The sequence below is a fragment of the Doryrhamphus excisus genome, linkage group LG9 (assembly GCF_037039965.1).
Source record: "Doryrhamphus excisus strain RoL-2023G ecotype Guam linkage group LG9, RoL_Dexc_Guam_v1.1, whole genome shotgun sequence".
Taxonomy (NCBI): Eukaryota; Metazoa; Chordata; class Actinopteri; order Syngnathiformes; family Syngnathidae; genus Doryrhamphus; species Doryrhamphus excisus.
Genome location: NC_136365.1, coordinates 5153136 through 5175062, shown reverse-complemented (window position 1 = coordinate 5175062; position 21927 = coordinate 5153136). Strand labels below are relative to the sequence as shown.

Genomic DNA, 21927 nt, shown 5'->3' with positions numbered 1-21927 from the left:
AGACACGGTAGAATCTCAAGACAAGTACCTATTGTCGTCGTATGATTTAAAGACACATATATGGTTATACGCCTTTAAAAGTATGGAGGCATATTATTATAATATTATTATTATTATAAATTATATTATTTTGTTGGGCCTGTCTGGATCACTAGGGCGTGAGCGAGCAGCTGGTGGGCGCGCCCGTTACGAAGTTGCTGAGGCTTCAAGATGGCGGAAGCCTTGACAGCTCAGGAGCACCTGGTAAGCGTGTCTCGACCGACTTTTCTCTTGTTTTTATTCTATCAAAACCCTCCATATACGCTGAATTTTGTCCGTTTGTATTGCCTTAAGAAACAGGCGAAGAATTAGTTGGCATGGCCCCAATCGGACCATCTTGTACGGGCGACTGTCTCCTGTGTGACTGACAGCGGTTAGCATGTGTTAGCATAACGGCGCTTCGCCGGGGACAGTTAACCCATGACTAAATCATACTAGTAAGAGCTGTTAAATTTCTGGACTTAATATTTTCACAGAGTCCAACTTACGTCATTCATATTTACTTAAAACATTTTTGTTACTGTCTCCATGGACGTGGCGTAGAGTCCCTGTGTAGCTGTCGTTAGCCTTCAGCTACCACATGCAATTTAGCCTTAAATGCTAACAACTACTGTTGTTCAGCATGGAAATTAATCGACATAGCCGTTTCTTACGACATGATACAATGGGGTCCCACAGAGCAACGTTCCTGTTAATATGTCGCCTGAAATGTGGACTTTCCCCCCCCATTGGAGCTAACTCAGTCCAGCGGCGTTACAATTTATCAACGACAGTTCTGAAGTGAATCTCAGATCTCATAGTGAGCATCCATATATTTGTCGCAAGCGGAGCAAGCCTGTCATGGATAGTAAACAGATTACCTGACTACTTCATTTTAATCGCATGTCATGTTTGGTCCTTATGAAGGAAGGTTAAGTGTGAAATATGAAAAACTGTACACTACTATCTACATATGAGTAGTTTCCACTAGTGTCACACCGTGGTGAAGTTAGTTTTACATTGGTCGTTGGATATTCGTCTCCGTAGGAACAGCGGTAGTCCCCCTCACTGTGCCCGGGCTGCTGTCTCCTGCTGCCGGGAGCTCGCACGGAAGTGCCGCTCTCGGAGCTGCTTCTTGGTACTAGGGACAGTCAATAAATTTCCATTCACTTCCATTCCACTGACGAGAGAGTGCTAAAAAAAATCTAAATCTTACCAGAAATTGATCCATAACCATGTCAAATAATTAGTCCTACCATTAAAGCATTTAGCACACCCATTTTTAGCAGTTTTATATTTTATGACTTTTTAACATTAAAAAAATCAAAGATGTTGTATGAAAGCCCGCAGGCCATACAACCTAGGCACTTCAAGTCACTTTATATTAGTAATCCCATCCTCCTAGTACAATGCACACACCTATTTGTTTAATAGGATTTATATGAATGTTTGATATAGCAAAATCAAGGATAATATTTGATAGCTTCAAACACAAGCCTACTATTACAATGCACACCTTTTGTGAAACTTTTCAATACTCTTGGTGAACTATAACGGTGCCATTAGCACAGTGATAACAGAGCGATTATTTGAGTGGTTTTCTAGCTGCAGTAGGGCTGATCATCAGGCACTCCACAAAGTGTTGAAAACAGCGGGTGTAATCACTCGGACAAGACTTCCAGAGATGAGTACCATCTACCCCACATCACACAGTACCTGAGACATGTGATATCTTATGTGACATGCATCATCATGCCCATGACTTATTCCACTTACTGCCTTCAGGGAAAAGAGACTGGTCTATTTGCTCCAGGCCCACCAGATTGATCGACAGCCTGTAGCCTCAACGTAACCGTAACTACTAAAGGGACATCATTTGTCGGATTGCTTTTATCTTCCCCATCTCATGTCCTGCGCTGCCCTGATCAGCTGCTGAACTTTTGATTACTGTGTTATCACTAATTATTGCTGGAGTATTACAAAGCAGTATTTATTCACTCCATCTGTGCACTTTGGCTATTATACACGTGTGCTACACTGCATAAAAATTAATTGACAGGTGAATTGATTGAATTATTGTACTTATATTTTGAATGTTACAATTACAATAAATTAATTTCATATGAGAACTGGCCTTGTAGTACCATGCACACCTTTTTGTTATTCTAATAATGTTTTATTAGGATTTTATCTAACTTTTATACACAAATCTTTTCAATAGCTTCCAGATCATGTGACCCTTGACCTTTTAACCACTTTATATTGGTAGGACTCCTTTGCTGGTACATTTTTGTATATTAATTTTTTGACACAAATCATGTGGCGACTCCGTAATCAGAAAAAAGCCCGAAAGAAAACATTTTTAATAGCTTCCGGGTCATGGGACCTTTGACCTCTAAAGCACCTTATATCAATAGGACAAGGCTTTTTGCGCCATACACACCTTTTTGCCGTTCTAACTTTGCTGAGATTTTGCGTGAATTTTTTACACAAGTCATTTTTAATAGCTTCCAGGCCATGTGACCTTTGACCTCAAAACCACTTTGTATCAGTAGGACTAGTCTGCCAGTACCATACACATGTTTTTGCTTTTCTACGTAACTTTGCTAAGATTTTATGATTTTTTTTTAATGTGAACTGGTCATGTGACCTTTGACCTCCAAACCACTTTGTATACTAGTGATTTAGGTGTTTTTGGGTTTTTTTTTAGCAAACGCTCTTCAATGGAATAGAAATGAATGGAAAATTTATTGATGGTCCCTAGTAGAACAAGCAGCTCTGAGAGTGGCACTTCTGTGCATGCTCCCTGCAGCAGGAGAGAGCAGCCCAGGTACAGTGATGGGGACTACCGCTCTTCCTACGGAGACGAATGTCCAACGTAAAACCAACTTCACTACGGTACTAGTCACATGGTAATAATACAAGGATACATAAATACCGTGGAACCTGTCTCTGGGCGAGAGACAGGGTACACCATGGAATGGTCGCCAGCCAGGAAGGCATTATGTTATTTTTTTTTTAAAAAAGGAAATATTTGCTCTGGCAGAAATGCATGTCCTGGCAAAATCATCTGGACAATAGAGTGACATCTTGACGCCCCCACTTGTAAATGTGTTTGCGGTTGGCCCAAGGTAATGATAATTACTTTTACTGATTACTGCGCTATATTCTACTAGGGTATTGATTTGCAGTAAAATTCAACATCCCCATTGACGGACAGGATGCAGCAACAGCCTGTCGATTCACATGTGTAAATCTCTAGACCATGTGTCCAAAAGTGCGGCTTGGGGGCTATTTGCAGCCTGTAGCACATTGTAAAAATGCAGTTTAACAAGAACACTAAAAAGCAGTAATTTTACAAGGATAAAGGCAAAATATTAAGAGGAAAAAAATTGCACTGTAACAATAAATTGTCATGTCATTTTACTATCATAAAGCTGAAATAGTATACATATATATATATTTTATATTGTGGGAAACAAAACAATACATTTGTAATTTTGGAAATGTGTATTTAGGTTGGGAAAAGATTATCATGTTACAAGAATAAAGACACAATATTATGGGAATTAAGTCATAATTATGAGAGTTGGAAAAGTTGGAATACAACTATCCATCCATTTTCTATACCACTTATCCTCACAAGAGTCGCGGGCATGCTGGAGCCTATCCCAGCTGTCTTTGGTCGAATTTATGATGACTTGTCTTTTAGGAATTCTAGATTTCTAGGATTTCTAGATTTTTGGGTTTTCTAGGAGAACATATATTTCACTCAGATCACTTTTCCTGGTGTCCAGTTATGCATTTTTTCATTCTTGTTACACTCATCTCATGTCTTTTTTTTCCCCCCTCCCATCTCCTGCTAGGCTGTGGAGGAGTTCCTGAGTGAGGTGCGTCACAGGGAGCAGCCTCACAGTGCCGGGCTCGTCTCCCGACCCACAGCCGTCAAGTTTCTTATGGCCCGGAAGTTTGACGTCCCCCGTGCCATCAACCTCCTTCAAGCATACAAGGTACAGCTGGGCCTTGACTTACCTTTTTCAATTGTGTAATTTTTCTGAAATGATCCAGATTGTCAATCGCCTGACAGTGATGCAACTTACATTGTTGTTTCAGTATTTCCCCTGGTTGGGGAACACTTGGGCTGCATTTTCCAACAAAAATCCAACATTTTAGTAATCGAGTATTCTATTGAAAATTCCATCAATTAATTGAGTAAACTGGTAGAACAATTTTGCTTGGTTAAAGAGCTTCACTTAACAATGAATGACCAATTGGTTTCACTTTTTTTAGATATTATCTCAAATATTACTGTCAGCATTTATTTCTTAAATTCACATTGTATAGATACAAACATTGCATAGCAACAAACTTGATTTGTTGTGGTATATGATTGCCACGCTTCAATGGATACACATCACGGTGGTCAACTTGCTGTTTATGCTGAAATCCTCCCGCGCATTTTTATTTTCACTCATTTTTTATTTTATGTTTTTGATTGATAACTAAATTTATCCATAATCATGACAGGCCTGGTCGGTGGTAATGTTGACTTTAAGGTCGTTTTTACAGGCTTGAATGAAGGATGCAAAAGTTAACTTTAAATACCGTTCTCTCGGTCTTTTCTTCCTCTCCTTATCCGTCATGTGGCAAAAGGTCAGACAGGCGAATATGGTGCACATTTTTCAAAGTGAAGTGTAATGAAACATTTTTGTTATTCGCTATTGAAATGTAAGATTTTGATTTCAAATTAATTATGACCTGTGTTGTGATCTGGCGTGAAAGAAAATACAGTGAACTTGACCTTTTTGGGGCGGGTGCATTTGGTAGAAGTAGAATTTTTCAACAATGGCTTCAGGCACATATCACAACATGTCACATGGTGGATGCTGTTGAAGAATTTGTAGCAAAGCAGACATGTTGCATCCAGAAAACAAAGTATTTCGGGACTTTGCATACCTTTCAAAGATATCACATTAATTGTTAATCAACTTATGAAGGTGGAAACACCAGACAGATTATGGTTTACACCTCTGAACTATGTTATAGCAACCTGTACTATAATGCAAAGAGACTGATTTTTTTTTTTTCAAATCACACACCTTGAGTCTATTCTTTTTTTGTGGACTGATACTGTGATTAAAGCAAACTGAGTCTTATCATTAATATTTATTTTACAACATGCTGCAAGCCAATGACTGTTTTCTTTTCTCAGAACACAAGACTCAAAGAGGGGATCATCAATATCAATCCAGATGAGGAGCCACTCCGCTCCGAGCTGCTCAGTGGCAAATTCACAGTCCTGGTGAGTGGTGGAGACCCGAATATCATTTTACAAATATCGATCTCCTGTTTGTATCAGAATTTGCACACATAATTGTGCTTCTCCTTACCAACGATGATATGTTCCCTCCAGCCCGGGCGTGATGCAAACGGTGCCGCCCTGGCGCTCTTCACTGCTCGTCTCCATCGGCCAGACATAACCACACACAAAGCGGTGCTCCAGGCCATCATCTATCAGCTGGATAAAGCCATAGAGAGGTAATGCATCCCTCGACTCTGCTTTTAACTGGCTATGTTTGCTTATATGCTTAAGCCATGAACCTGAAGCTCATTTCTAAATGTTTTTTCTTTTTTTCCCCCTAGTGTTCAAACCCAGAGAGATGGACTCATATTTATCTATGACATGACCAACTCCAGCTATGGGAATTTTGACTATGATCTCTGTGTCAAGATACTCAATCTGCTCAAGGTTAATACAAGGAATATTGTCTTCTAGGTTGTATAGATTTATTATAAGACATCTCTCTCATTGAATATGGTTTGCTTCTCCCAGGGGGCGTTTCCTGCTCGTCTAAAATGTGTCTTCATTGTGTCGTCTCCTCTTTGGTTCCGAGCACCTTTTGCAGTTCTGCGCCTCTTTGTGCGTGAAAAACTGAGAGAACGGGTACGTCTGTTTTTAGGTCTCTATTGAGGATAGATCATGATCTCTGCTATTTTAAGTCAGCTGAAATGTTCTTCATCCACCAGGTATGCACAGTGAAGGCTCAAGAGCTGGCCAGTCACATCCCGGTCTCCTCCCTCCCAGAGCACCTTAGCGGGACTTCCCAGTATAGCCACGTGGCCTGGATCCAGTCCTGTGTCAACGCTAACACCGTTGAGGGGGATACACAAGAACATGATGCCCATGACTGCGTGGGAAGCCTTCTGCGCTCTTACAGTCAGGAGTGTGGCGACCCGAGCGTCGGTGCCAAACTGTCTCACACCCATTTAAATACCCAGCTGGGCTCAGGGCTAGCTGCAGGTAACTCGAATTGCTACGACGATAACAATGCTAACCCTCACAACCACTGCGGTGTGGAGGAGGGCAGGACTCAAGGACACCCTCAGCAAAGCCCGCATTCTGCTGCTAACAGGCTACAGGGGAGCCATCAACACTGGAACGGGTCAGCTGTGAGTGGAACCAACATGAGTCCTAATTCTAATATGAATGGCCGTGGCCACCAAGCACCACCTCAGTCAGACACGCCCCCTGACACTCCACTCTCTCACAAGGACGACGACGGCGACGACGCAGCAACTGTAAAAACAACAGACTCTGAACATAGACATCTGAATGAAAATATTAAAGAGGCGGATGAAGAGGACGAGGAAGGAGTGCCGCCTTTGCCCCAAAAATCTTTACCTCGACCACCTCACCAGCCCGCCTCACAGTCGCCACCGTTGTCGTCATGGGGTCCAGATGTTGAGGATTGCTGCATGCAGGAGTCCATTCACATGCCGGAACAGGGAGGAATGGCAGTGCGTGAGTTGGTGGAGCATATCAAGAGGAGGAAGAAGAAGGGGATCTATCAGGAATATGAAGAGATTCGCAAGGAGCCCCCAGCAGGCACCTTTGATTACTCCAAGTAAGATATTCTCTCAGACATATACTGCTGTTTTAATTTTATTTTTTTTTATTTCTGAATTGTTGTTTTCTTTGTTCTTGGGCTTATTGCTAGTATTAATGAGGTCAAATGGGGAGTATCATTCTGTTCTTTTGTACCTCATATGCATACAATGATAGTTTTGGCTTATCTATCATTGTAAAGCGGTTAGGCCATATGTGTTTGACCCTGGAATACATTAGGTCTTTTCAAGTAAGTCAATGCTGTAGGGGCGTGATGCTGTAATCTCGCAAGAGGGTACGTGACACACGCAAGCTCTGTTTACATTTTCTGTTGAAGAAATTATTTCAAATTCCATACAAATCCAAGGTCAAGCTAAATGCTGGCCAGTCTGTTAATGTTCTGACATTCCTGGCTTGTGTATCAACATGCCTGTTGGCAGCAGTTGTGATATCTGATATTTCTTTACCTATTTGTATCTTTCTGTACAGGAAACTGTCCAATCAGCTCAAGAACCGATACAGCGATGTTCTCTGCCTCGACCAGTCCAGAGTACGCCTCTGCCAGTTCTGTGATGACGAGGACGAGGTAATAATAAACCCGTCTAAACTGTTCATTCTCTCGGTGCAGAGCTTCTTTAATACATGTACAACATTTTGTGCGAGAGGCCTTATTGAGTAGTGATTCACCACCACGCTCAAATCACCCACCCACTCTTCTGCTGCCGTCTGTCTTGCAGACATCAGATTACATCAATGCCAGTTTCATGGACGGCTTCAAGAGGAGAAAGGCCTACATTGCTACTCAGGGTTAGCAGCGCACATTCTACTCTTCATTAGCTTAATGACATCTTGCAGCGCATACACTTGCTGGCCCGTTCCAATTTCCGAAATTGAGATTGTATTTTTGTCTCTCAGGTCCTTTGCCCAAAACATTTGGGGACTTTTGGCGCATGGTGTGGGAGCAGATGGTACTTATCATTGTCATGACAACCAGGTACTTTTTATGTATAATAATTAGATATAAGTACATACACAAAGTTAGTAGTGGTCATATATGTATATATTGTTTTTGTTTCAGAGTGGTGGAGCGAGGGCGCGTTAAGTGTGGTCAGTATTGGCCACTGGAGGAAGGCAGAACAGAGCAGCATGGATGTTTCCTCATCAGGAACACCCACATTCAGGTTTTCCAGGACTTCAAACTCTCTCATTTGGAAATCTATAATACTCAAGTGAGTTGTTACTTCATTATGGGCAGTCATCCATTATTTATTTTATTCAAGAGTGTAAATTCAAAACCTAAAAACATTATCATATATCTGATAACAAGGTTTATACACTCACCAGACACCTTGAGTGCCCTTGGAAATGGCTACGAACTACCTTTTTTAGTTAGTATTTGTCCTATACCTTTTGCCCAGCTGTTGGGATGCTTCCATTTGAATGGGATCAACTTTGAAGCTTTGCTTTTGTCCACTCCCAATCACTATGATTGAAGTGTGCATATTAATTAGATATTAGCGTTCTGGACTTTGGAGCGGATGCCTCAGGGTGGAATCTCCAGTAAGCATTATCAGTATTTGTCAAGTAAGGGCATTCGGAATATAAAGGGCTCAAGCCAAAAATCCGTATAGAGGTCAAAAAGATCCACTGTTGCGACTCTGTAAAGACAAAGCCGAAAGAAACAAACAAACCAAATGGAAAAGGGAACGTTTAACAAACACGACGAAACAGTATCACAAAAATAGAATTAGCGATAAACCATAATTTTCAGAGTAATCTCTACCCTCTCAACACGCATTGACAGGTTCTCTCAGTTGGGTATTGAATATGAATAAAACTTCATGACTTAATCATTTAACTATGTTCATGTAACTCTCCTTCCTTCTTTGCACTGAGACACATTCAGGCACCCTCGTAATTATGTATGTTAGGCGCTTGTTGTTGATCATTTTTATTCATGTACCCCCATGACAATTGGCGTACCTCACTTTGGGAACCTAGGTAGGCCACTAGATGTCATGAAATTGTGCGGGTGTACCAAGTGTTCCGGCCAGTGAATTTTTCTTTTTCTTTCTTTTTTTTAGTCTGGGGAGAGACGAGAGGTCTTCCACTACCTCTATGTCAGCTGGCCAGACTTTGGGGTGCCCAAAAGTGCGTCTGCCATGTTAGACTTTCGCGAGCATGTACTTCAGAGGCAGGATGCCGCCGTCCAGAGTCTGGGTTCCAGTTGGACAGGCTCTCCAGGGGGCCCTCCTGTGGTTGTACACTGCAGTGCGGGCATTGGCCGGACAGGTAATGCAAATTGTACAAGTCTGGACAAATCAGCATGAAAGTCCATTTGTGTTCTGACAGGCCTTTTAAATGATCTTGTTTTTGTTTCTGAGAGAACGGCACCCGACTAATGGAATATCTGCTTTCTCCTTTGCTGTTTCTCGGCAACGTTGTCTCAAACAATATTGATTTCCTCTCCTATCCTCCCCTCCTTTGTGGCTTAGGCACCTTCTGCACACTGGACATTTGCCTGGACCGGCTGGAGGACATCGGCACAGTAGACATCCGTCAGACTGTCCGGCGCATGCGTACACAGAGGGCTTTCAGCATCCAGACCTGGGACCAATACTATTTCTGCTACACCGCTGTCATCGAGTACGCCATGCGCCGTGGCAAGCTCAGCCCGGTGCAGTGGTCCGACTCGGACATAGAAACAGACAGCGAATGAGTGACACGTACGAATGGAATAGCCCAACTTAAGCCATTGTCATAGGATGGAGTAGAAAGGGGCCATCAGAGAGGGGAGAAGCATGGACGTCATGTTTTTGCACTTGATGCTCCGATACATGTTCATCCCTCACGTGAACACACACACACACACACAGAGGGAGAGACAAAGTGCTTCCTGTAAATGAAAATACAGGAAGTGGAGAGTGCGAGCTACGTCTATGAACAAGTCCTGCCAATTTCAGGGTAAAACCGCAGGGGAGCTCGTCTTCCTTGCACTTGTCTCCTTGACAAGAACCTTGTAGCATTTTTCTATTGACTTTCACATGAGGAATGGCAAACTTGAACCCACCAAAACCCTCATCCAGGTTCCTCTTTGTATCCTTTTTTAGAGGGAGTGCTCTGCATCAGACATGGTGTCACAGATCATGTGGATTTTATTTATTTTATTTTTGTCGTTTGTTTTTTTTGTCCTTTCATATTGTGTGTGTATGTAGACTAGACTTTTCAAAGCCAAAGTCGTCACCTCAAATGCTTGGATGTAGTCCTTACTAAGATATAGACTGAAACCATGTATATTCTTGTAACATACAGTACATTTATACATCATTGTGCATAGTAACCTCTTGAAGCCTTGTTTAATATAATTGTTTTGAAGCTGGACAGGAAAATATCTGTCGCAAGCCAGGCTATTAGAAAAAGAATTGGATTAAAAATGATCTCATGCCAAGTCTTCACATTTTACTCTAATTGGATATTTTCAAGTGATTTGGCCTTAAATTACAAAGCTGTCAACTGTTCTGTGTATCCTCTTAGTCCATTACTCTTTTCAGTGTTACTCCAAGTTCTTGAGACATACTTTGCCTCAAATAATTGTGCCTTCAGGTTTCTCTTGTTTCTCACAGTGCAGCAAATATAGTAATAACAGCCAAGCTTGTGCACGCTGACTATGGGTCACACAGGACATGATGCACACTTCTTGCCTTCAGTGCTGCCACTAAGGGAGTAATAGGACGTAGTGAGTTGGTTCCTCTTTATCATTTGACCTCAGGGTGCAATTTTTTGTTTCTTTAAAGATCTGTTACAGCACTGTGCATCTAAATTATCACAAAAAATTACATCTTTATTTTGTATTTTTTCACTGTATTTTGTCCTGGTGTAATATTTGTCTTTGTAGGAAAAAAAAAAACATTGAATGTTGGTACGAACCACAACAGAATCATGTGATAAGCTGAACAAATCAAATAGGAATTGAACTATATCTATATTTTTGTTGTTAAACAGTGGCATACATTGTTGAGTATCCCCTATCATAGTATTTTCACAACTGACTTATATAAATGATTGCTTGTGAGTACTTTTAGAGAATTTAAGTCTTACGGTCTGGCCAAGGAAAGCGTTGCTGTGATGATTGATGGTTTGTTTGCATGGACAGAGAGCCTTGAATGTTTTAAAGGGGACTGCTATTGGGTTCATGTTTGTGTAATTGTACCCCTCTAATGCCAAAGTCCCAGGCTCACCTTCGATGTATCCTCTGCATGGACCTGCCGGTGCAGCCTCACATCCACACACATGTAGGAGGAGCATGTTGAGGATGTTCTAATAACAAAGGTCATGCTATGGAGCTACATTTTTCAATTGTTATACGAGGAGCGCATAAAAAAAACAAGATCATTTGTCATCCATGTTGTTTTTAATGTTATCATGTATGTTCTTGTGATTGAATGATGGCCTTTTTACACCCTGTATGCCTGGCTGGCCCATTAAAGCAATGCTATCACTAAAAGTGTACGAAGTTTCTCATCTTTTACACTCTGCTATTGTAATACTACATGAGTCAGAAGCAGTTTTATTATGTCTTCTCAAGGGACTACTATATTCAAATTCATTCATTTGGACAGCCACAAAAAGATTTGGTAGGTGGTGGCAAAATAACTCATTAGTGGAACTGGAAAGATACAAGGACGATGTATGAAGACGGTGGCACAAACCTCTTCTTTCTTTTTAATGGTTCCTTTCACACCTCATTTGTTGTCTTTTTTAAGATGCAAATTAACTTATTACTCTGGGCCCAAAAAAACACCAGATGTTTATTATGAATAAATATACAACAACATTATGATGTGTTCTGTTTAAAGTTGCACTGACAATAAAATAACTATTTTGTCACATACGTAGCAACTACATCATATAACAGAAGTAACTCTTTTGGGGCAGAATCATCTGCGAATGTAATTCTTTTGAAAGGAATTTGGATAAGTGTTCTGGGCTCGGCTACACGAGGTGCAGCAGACACTTTTATAGTATGAATAAATGCAGAGGCGGGCTTGAACCACCACCATGCAGTTGGGGTACTGGTCACTGCAGGATGGCTCTGCAAAAAGCAAACAGTAAAAGGCTCAAGTATAGACGCGACAAGGCCGGGAACACCTTTTTCAGTGAGAAAACGTACTTATCTGAGCTGTGCAAGGTTGTGTGTTGCATTCTTCTCGATTGTCGGGAGTCAATGTGGGGTCACACTGGGTGCTTGGTGAGATGCTGTCTGTAAGGCAGCGCACCTCACGCACACGATAGCCTCCGTTGCAGGAGCGGGAACACTGTCATTGGCATATGAGTTCAACATTAAAGTTTAAGCAAATTGAATTTTTTAAATTGAAATTGAACTTCAGTGCATCTTTGGTTAATAAATGTGTATTTATACAATTATTTCATACATGATTTCTTATTTTTGCTTGTCACATTTAAATGTCTAAGATTTTCGATGTCGATTATCCTCACTAGGGTCATAGGTATGCTGGACACTACCCCAGCTGTCTTTGGGCAAGAGGCCATACTCTATTAAAACATACAAACATACTTTACCAAGATTAAATAAGATCTATTTGTTTATAAGCTTTGGGACTCCAGCAAACCACAGTGAGAGCCATTATCCACAAATGGTGAAAACATGGAACAGTGGTGAACCTTCCGAGAAGTGGTCGGCCAACAAAAATTAGTGCAGTGACGACTCATCTAAGAGGTCACAAAATACCCCACAACAACATCCAAACAACTGCAGCCCAAAAATAGTCTGTGGGGACTCTAGCAAACCACAGTGAGAGCCATTATCCACAAATGGTGAAGACATGGAACAGTGGTGAACCTTCCCAGGAGTGGTCGGCCAACCAAAATTAGTGAAGTGACGACTCATCCAAGAGGTCACAAAATACCCCACAACAACATCCAAACAACTGCAGCCCAAAAATAGTCTGTGGGGACTCTAGCAAACCACAGTGAGAGCCATTATCCACAAATGGTGAAGACATGGAACAGTGGTGAACCTTCCCAGGAGTGGTTGGCCAACCAAAATTAGTGAAGTGACGACTCATCCAAGAGGTCACAAAATACCCCACAACAACATCCAAACAACTGCAGCCCAAAAATAGTCTGTGGGGACTCCAGCGAACCACAGTGAGAGCCATTATCCACAAATGGTGAAAACATGGAACAGTGGTGAACCTTCCCAGGAGTGGTCGGCCCACAAAAATTAGTGCAGTCACGACTCATCCAAGAGGTCACAAAATACCCCACAACAACATCCAAACAACTGCAGCCCAAAAATAGTCTGTGGTCCGATGAAGTCCGAAGTTGGACTTTTTGGAAGCTGTGTGTTTCAAGAACATCACACCAACAGTAAAATATGGTGGTGGTAGTGTGATGGTCTGGGACTGTTTTGCTGCTTCAGCACCTGGAAGACTTCCTGTAATAAATAGGACCATGAATTCTGCTGTGTACCAAAAAAAAATCCGGGCCATCTGAGCTGAAACAAATTTGGGTTCTGCAGAAGGATAATGATCTAAAAGACACCAGCATGTCCACTTCTGAATGGCTAAAAAAACCCAAAATGAAGAGTGGCCTAGTCCAAGTCCTGACCTGAATCCTATTGAAAGGCTGTGGCATGACCTCATAAAGGTGGTTTATGCTGGAAAACAATCCAATGTGGCTGAATTAACAATTATTACAAATAATAATAATAAAACTGCATCTTGTCATTGACTAATATTGAAATGTGTTTGATGATGTGAAATATTTAAGTGTGACAAACATAGGTATATTTTGTAATTTTGTCAGCAAAAAAAAGGTACCACCAGTGGCACTCATACCACAGCTTGAGAATCATTACTACACCATATAGCACAAGAGATGTTAAACATCATATAGGAACTTTTCCAAACTTACCGCGCTCCACTCTGTCACATACCACCGCACGCCGCACGGCTCCAGCATGCAGTGCCGAGCTCTGATTGGCTGCGAGACACTTGAACATTTCATGTTGTCCACCACCTCCATGCGACCTTTGTTTTGCAGGATACAAGCCACACTCCGTGTCTGAGTGCCATTTCCGCACTCTGCGGAACACTTTCACACCACGCACATGTGAGACGTCACTCAAAATGTCTTCTATTGTGTATGCAGGTTCATTACCTGACCCCAGGGTCCGGTGTACCACTCCAAGCGGTGTTGGCACGGACCAGAGTTACATGAAGTCACTTCCTGTGGACGCTTGCCATCACAACTGTCCAGCGGGAGGTGAGACACATGGTTCATCAGGCACACCGCGGTCCTGGTTCGGTTGCCTTGACCGCATTCTGCAGAACACTACGACACAATACACAGCCATTAATGTAATAAGGACATTGAGTGGGAATTGATACCACTAATTCCACTGTATAGTGTAGTACTATCATTGTGTTTTTTTACCCGTTGGCTCCACAGTGAGGCGAACCAGCTGCGTGCACAGGTCCCCATGTCGCAATTGTATAGGGAGTCTGGCTTTAGGTTCATGTTGCACTCCTCGTCTGGTTCGATTTCCCCCTGGTTGCTCACACACACCACTTTCCTGCTCTTCTGGCCCACTCCACATGGCACTGAACACTACACGCAGGAGGATAAAACATTGGTGGATTTTTTAGGACTTAGAGTATACTTAATATTCATTCATTCATTTTCTACCGCTTATCCTTACTAGGGTCGTGTGGCTGCTGGAGCCTATCCCAGCTGTCTTTGGTGAGAGGCAGGGTACACCCTGGACTGGTCGCCAGCCAATCACAGGGCACATATAGACAAACAACCATTCACACTCACATTCATACCTATGGACAATTTGGAGTCAATTAACCTAGCATGTTTTTGGAATGGTCCAGCCCCTCTTGAGGAGTTTGGTTCCGGAACCCAAACTGTGGGTCGAGGTGAGTCCGACTATGTCTAGTCGGAATATCTCAACCTCTCGCACAAGTTCAAGTTCCTTCCCCACCAGCGAAGTGACATTCCATGTCCCAAGAACCAGATTTGGCCGCCGAAGACCAGGTTGCCTACGCACCCGCCCTTGACCGCCACCCAACACACATTGCACCGGACCCTTATGCTTGCCCCTGTAGGTGGTGGGTCTACGAGCGGGAGATCCCGTGTGGCTTCTTCGGGCTGGGCCCGGGCGGGCTCCACGGGTGAAGGCCCGACCACCAGGCGCTCGCCTGCGAGCCCTTCCCCCGGGCCTGGCTCCAGAGTGAGGCCCCGGTATCCCACATCGGGGCGAGGTACGTTTTCTCCTATTGTTCTTGTTCATATGGGTCTAAATGTGGGAGGAAACCAGAGTTCCCGGAGAAAACCCACGCATGCACGGGGAGAACATGCAAACGCCACACAGAGATGCCCGACGGTGGAATCGAACTCCGTTCCCCTAGCTGTCTCCTAGCTCAGCCGGCGTGCAACGGGCTTAGCGCGTAGGCCTCACAGCTAGGAGAACCAAGTTCTCCCCGTGCATGCGTGGGTTTTCTCCGGGTACTCCGGTTTCCTCCCACATTCCAAAAACATGCTAGGTTAATTGGTGACTCCAAATTGTCCATAGGTATGAATGTGAGTGTGAATGGTTGTTTGTCCCTCGTGAGGATAAATGGTACAGACAATGGATGGATATATTAGTAATACTTTACTCCAGCTCACCGTGCTCCACTCAGATCGTATCTCCCACTGGCTGCAAATCTTAAGCTGACAGGAAGATTTGGTGACTGGTTCATCAGTTGAGTCACACAGTTGCGATGCGACCGTCACTGAGGTCTCCGTCCCGTTTGTGTGAACATGTGTGACCTGGCGACAGATGACCTGGCGATGCTGAGTACCGGGCCCGCACTTCTTACTGCACTCTGACCACTCCCCTTCATCCCAGCTGTCACAAAGAAAAACAACTTGAGGAACATCTCTGAAGATATTGTCTCTTTGCGTGGCTTCCAAAACTCAAAACCAAATCCAAGCTTACTATGCAGGACATGCTTGAATATTGCAGTCTTCTTCCTTGTTTGCTGGTTCAAGGGCTGGATCACAAAAGTCAGCAGGAACGCTCATTTGGAGATTCTTGTCAATACACTCCCAAAGCATCTTCCGCCTGCCTGGGCCATGTACACATGGACATACACACAATATACATAAATGAAGGAGAACTACTTGTATACATAGTTGATCACAAAGTGTATATATATATATATATATATCGATATATATATATATATGTCTTCTCAAGGGACCAAGCTGTAGAAATGATACTTGTAGTATATACGTACTTTAGAGTAGTCAGTGTGAATATGAATACATTTACTCACCGGTACCACATGTGGTGCTGCACTCCATATGGCCACTCTTAGTCCAGATGTAGACAGGCAGGAAGTGGGGCTTTAGACTGGGCTTCGAGGGAACCAGGTTTTGGTGAGGCTTCTCCGTGATGATATCATTGGTAGCCACGTGGTAGCCGGCTCCCTGCACCTTTTCGCTCGGGTGAGGTGGGCTCGCTGTCTCAAGTGGGAAATTATGAGGGTTCACAAAGTTAATTAAAATAAAATAAGTTTTTTAAAAAGATACTTTACCTGAGACAGATGTTGCTACGGTGGTGGTTGTCAGAGGTTCTGGGGTGGTGTGTATGAGTACGACATACTCATAGGATGCACTGGGAGATGGCTGCTGGTAGATCAACTATATATAGAGAGAAGTAGTACTGGTAGTACTATGAGTTGGAAATGTATAAATCAATACTTTACATAAACATGCAGGTCGTCAGTCAGTGGTCCGGGTGCTGTGATGGACTCTCCAGTGCGAGAGCGGACTTCATTGGGTCGTTGGTACGTGAACTGTGTTCCCACTGCGTTGAAGATCCCCGGCCTGTCAATCACCCAATTGCCATTGATGATAGCAGCGCCTCTTGGAGTCTGTAAAGCTGGAAAAAAACTAGTATTACTTATCTCATGATGGATCCCATTGTTAGTGTCTGTGTGTGTGTTAAGGTATACCCAAGTAGTTGCGACTCTTTTTGGTCTCTCGGATGCTGATGTTGTAGGCTCCTGCCGGGATTTCTGTAATCTTGTGATATCCAACGCGGAGGAAAGTCCGGGAGAAGTGGCCCTTAACCACCTGAAAATAATCGCATTAATTGTGATATTGACAAAATATGATGTGGAATCGCTTGTTTTCATTATTTTTTCTTTGCGTTATAATGTTGCATCAACATATTTTTGACCATCCCATAATATAAACAAAATCTAAGATGTAGAATAGCAGAAACAGAGTGGAACCTCTAAAATGGAATGCCACTTAAATTTGACCAACATTATATGAAAAAAAAATGCCATGTCAGTGTATCTTGAAAGAGCAAATAAATAATTATAAATAATTTTTTTGGCTTTTTCTTTGGCTTTCTTGTGATCAACCTCAGAAGAATACTCATTCATTCATTCATTTTCTACCGCTTTTTCCTCACGAGGGTCGCGGGGTGCTGGAGCCTATCCCAGCTGTCTTCAGGCGAGAGGTGGGGTACACCCTGGACTGGTTGCCAGAGGATCACAGGGCACATATAGACAAACAACCATTCACACTCATATTCATACCTATGGACAATTTGGAGTGGCCAATTAACCTAGCATGTTTTTGGAATGTGGGAGGAAACCGGAGTACCCGGAGAAAACCCACACATGCACGGGGAGAACATGCAAACTCCACACAGAGATGGCCGAGGGTGGGAATTGAACCCTAGTCTCCTAGCTGTGAGGTCTGCGCGCTAACCACTAGACCGCCGTGCCACCCGTGGAAGAATATATATGTAGGAATTATGACTTTAAAGGGGACCTATTATGCAAATTTTTCATCCTTTTGTATTGTGTTGTGGACTCCTAGCGAGCAGCTACACACAATAACCAGCACAGAAAGCTATCTAGATCTTCCAGAATCTGCACCTATTCCATCTGGATTTCATGCTTCCTCCGAAAACGCCTACTATGTTGTGGTTGGTTACGATCTCAAGGAGGAATCCAACTTTATAAGAGTTGATATTAAAAGGTGATTTATCTTTTTAAAATGTCCACCTGTAAAATACAGCCATATTTGTTGGATCCTGAATCCGATCCGGACGTAGAGACTGGACAGCCCAAAGTTTCTCAAGAAAAGATGTTACTCCAAGACGTCTTTCAATGGTAAGTAGTTTTAGCATTTTAGCATTGGGCTTTCTACAACATCGGTAACCTGTAATCTGGTTATAACGCATTTTTTGTGGGACTACCGGTGTTACCAGTGTTTGCCATTGCCTGGCGACCAGTCCAAGGTGTACCCTGGCTATTGGGATAGGCTCCAGCAGACCCATGCGAGGACAGAGAAAATGGAAATTGGAAATTGACATAAAATGACAATACAATAACAATACAATAACTCTTAAACAGTGAGTAAAGGTACCCTACATGCTTGCCCAATAGTGAGCTTTTGTAATTTACAGTTTGGGATCCCGAAAGAAGCTTGCCAGTAATGACGACTTGCCAAATACTTTCTGTTAGCTTTTTGCAACACAAACTGTTCAACATCCTACCTTGGCTCCAGCATTCCCAGGACCGACACCTGATGTTGGCTGAAGGAGACAAAAGAAGATTTGTAGGAGAGTCAGCTGCAGGGAGCAGAGGTGCTGCCATAATCCAGCCATGGAGAGAGTGAGGGAAGAGAGAACACACACGCATACACACACACACAATGATGGGAATGTGTGTTATGTGAGATGGGTTTGGCTGACATGACGGGTGAGAATTGAAAAGAGAAAAATGGGTGGGGAAAGAGAAAGTGTTTAAAATGATAGCCACTGTAACAACTCGGTGTGTGTGTGTCTATGTTGGTGTATATTTGAAATGGTAAAGCATGATAAAGATCACTTCTCGAGTTTTTTAAGTATTGCTCTATTCATCCGTAAAGAGAGAAGCGTGAAAATGTCACATTCAAAAGCTGGACTACTATCAAATGATGGGTTTGTGTCTTGTAGAAAAATCTACAATAGTGTACCCCACATGGCTAATTAATGGATTCTAAAAAAAAAGACTAAAAAGATACAGTTATGTTCCCAACCTGTAAAAATCAAATGCAAGGTGGTGACCTCCAATTTGTTTGACTATGGGAAAAAAATCCCGATTGAACTGATAAGCATTCATATTTGGAATGGGTATATAATTTTCCGGCTGCACGGTGGTCGAGTGGTTAGCGTGCAGACCTCACAGCTCCGAGACCACGGTTCAATTCCACCCTCGGCCATCTTTGTGTGGAGTTTGCATGTTCTCCCCATGCATGCGTGGGTTTTCTCCGGGTACTCCGGTTTCCTACCACATTCCAAAAAACATGCTAGGTTAATTGGCGACTCCAAATTGTCCATAGGTATGAATGTGAGTGTGAATGGTTGTTTGTCTATATGTGCCCTGTGATTGGCTGGCGACCAGTCCAGGGTGTACAGGGGTGTAAATCTAGCCTTGATGTTAGAATTTAGACAGTTTAAAGGGAACCTATTATGCTCATTTTTCGACCCTTTGTATTGAGTTGTGGTCTTCTATAGAGCAGCTACACACAATAATCCACACAGAAAACTTTTTAGATTTTCCAGAATCTGCACCTATTCCAGTTGTATTTCCTTTGATTTCTGCTCCCTACCAAAACAGTCTGTTTTAATTTATTCCACCCGCGGCCCGCATCCGGGCATGCCCACTCTACTGTGATTGGTCACACGCCCCAAAGTGCTTCCTAACTATAAACCATATAAGGAAGTCCGCCCCTCTGTGATGTCACAAAGGAACGGTTTTACCACACCTTTTGAAACAGAGCATTTTGAGCCATCTCTAACTTCTTTCAGGGCTCGCTTCCAAATGTGCAAAATCTTTGGCATCGTTTAACATGAGAATACAACATTCTAACTACATTTATAGGTCAGAAAAGTGGAAAAAAGTATAATAGTTCCACTTTAAAAAAGCTCTGATGCATTTAGCCGGATGGATAGTTGGCAAAGCTGCAGACTATATATTAAGGTGTGTGGCGAAGCCTGTTTTTTTGCAAAAGCTGTCGCCTGTGAAGTGAAGCTTCTCAGGACACATGTTACTGTCAGAACAACATTTATATGTCAATTGGGAAACGTCAACAGGTTTTATTCTATCATTATTATATCACAATCGTTATATCGAGAGAAAAACAAATGATCCTGCAGAGCTGTAAAACAACATTGAAATGTAAATTGCTAACCAATAATACTGAAAATGGACACACATCATGCATTAGGTTGTGTCTGTCTGGCACATAGCCAGTTGAGAGACGCCGACCCCCCGCAGTGAATAGCCACTATAGAGAGCTGTGAAGTGACACACGCTAGAAAAGTTGAACATCCTGGGAATTACAGTATGTTGTACCTCAAGTGCCGTTACAACAAGAATGTCTATTTGGCTTTATTATTATGCGTGTGTGTGTGTGTGTGTGTGTGTGTGTGTGTGTGTGTGTGTGTGTTATTAGGCAATGTGTCATCTCTGATTAAATCTTGAAAGTGTGTGGTTGTGGCACCGCAGCGTCTCAACAAAGATCTTTAACAAGATGAGACAAGATTCCACAGCAATGTGTAGCCGTGACCCTGAACAGGTTAATGTGCTAGATTATGAATGAATGAATAAGAAAAACACACATGCAGAACAAAAGGAATGAATGAATGGGACTGTTAATATATAATATTTGATGAAAAGAATAATATTTATTTAATATATGAACTCGTGCCACAAGATTAAAACGTGACAAGATTTTTTGCCTTGGCCTGGAATGATAATAAATTAATTTATTAATTACACAATAAATAAAAATGAACTTGAGAATTATAGCGTAGTACAAATTTAATTAGTAGATTGCAATATGTATTTTTTATGTTTTTTCATTGTACTTTTTTACTTTTAAAAGTCATGTATATGTATGTATATCATGTATATCTCGTCTCTTGAACTGGGCAAGTGTCTTATGACACGCCTATTTAATATGATACATATAAATACAGCAATAAACACCAATAATTTCACTAAATAGAATATAACTCAGAAATATTAAACTGAAAAATCACATATAAAAATAATAATAAAATATTGTTTAAAATGGTAAAAAAAAAATACTTAAAGAAAAAGAAGAATACAGCATAAGTCTAAGTAAGAACATAGATAATTTGAAGCAAAATAATGTAAACTATTGTTTATTATCACTTACATTACGCCACTTTCTATGTGGTCAATGCCTGAGTGTGTTTTCAGTTTCTCCTCTTGCTCACCTTCTCCTTTCAGCTCTCTTCCAGCTGTGGCTTGTTTGATGTCCTCCTGTCCTGTCCCGTCCTGGCGGGCCAGCTGCCCCAGAGACCAAATGAGGGGTTCCGCCATCCCTCTGACACCTGGACGTCCCCAAACCACCGTTTACCTCAGTAACAACTCTGAGAAAAGCTGACTGACATTCCTCTGCAGCATTACACCCACTAACCTTACACTGGTTTTATTTGTGTGTATGATCGCAATTTCCAATTGGGTGACCTTAAACCAGCTTCTTGTGCCCTAAAAGTATTGCAAAAAGCGCAATATTTTTCAAACCCAATATGCATAACCACAAAGAGCAGAGGTCTTCAAACTTGCACTGTCTGTGCCTGCCTGTCACCTTAACCTAATTGCATGGTTTGGATCTTGAACAGGTGAAGGCTCACACACCTTTCAACACCGTAAATTCATTCATTCATTCTCTGGTCTGCAACTGCAGCCACATTCTTTGGAGGTCAAGCTAATTTGTGAATATACTGCAACCCAGTATTCTTCTCATCACACACACTGTGCACACTATACAATATGTCTTGCATTTTTCCCTCCCCTCTACTCTGGTTGTCGCAACCATCCTGTCCTGTCCATCCCGTGTCTCACTGTATAGTATGTTGTATTTGTATGGACAGATGGTTGCACAATTTCACTTGTACTTCTAAGTGACAG

General features: G+C 42.2%; 2 protein-coding genes across 2 annotated transcripts; one reads left to right on the top strand and one right to left on the bottom strand.

Moving 5' to 3' along the window:
• Nucleotides 1-135: 135 nt before the first annotated feature.
• ptpn9b (protein tyrosine phosphatase non-receptor type 9b) lies at nucleotides 136-11429 on the top strand. The gene is made up of 13 exons (XM_058061681.2): nucleotides 136-243; nucleotides 3885-4028; nucleotides 5231-5320; nucleotides 5432-5556; nucleotides 5662-5767; nucleotides 5852-5962; nucleotides 6046-6923; nucleotides 7394-7490; nucleotides 7642-7711; nucleotides 7820-7898; nucleotides 7983-8133; nucleotides 8989-9196; nucleotides 9400-11429. Exons 1-13 carry the CDS (start codon nucleotides 211-213, stop codon nucleotides 9621-9623), a joined length of 2316 nt encoding a protein of 771 aa, XP_057917664.2. The 5' UTR covers nucleotides 136-210; the 3' UTR covers nucleotides 9624-11429.
• On the bottom strand, nucleotides 11309-21336 carry adamtsl7 (ADAMTS-like 7). Its single transcript, XM_058085088.2, has 13 exons — nucleotides 21175-21336; nucleotides 18498-18536; nucleotides 16936-17056; nucleotides 16687-16862; nucleotides 16516-16621; nucleotides 16255-16440; nucleotides 15915-16044; nucleotides 15602-15824; nucleotides 14363-14536; nucleotides 14087-14260; nucleotides 13841-14020; nucleotides 12075-12219; nucleotides 11309-11996 (listed from the first exon to the last, which is right to left on the bottom strand). The coding sequence occupies exons 1-13, from the start codon at nucleotides 21334-21336 to the stop codon at nucleotides 11842-11844; spliced, it is 1971 nt and encodes a 656-aa protein (XP_057941071.2). The 3' UTR covers nucleotides 11309-11841.
• Between the last annotated feature and the right edge of the window lie 591 nt (nucleotides 21337-21927).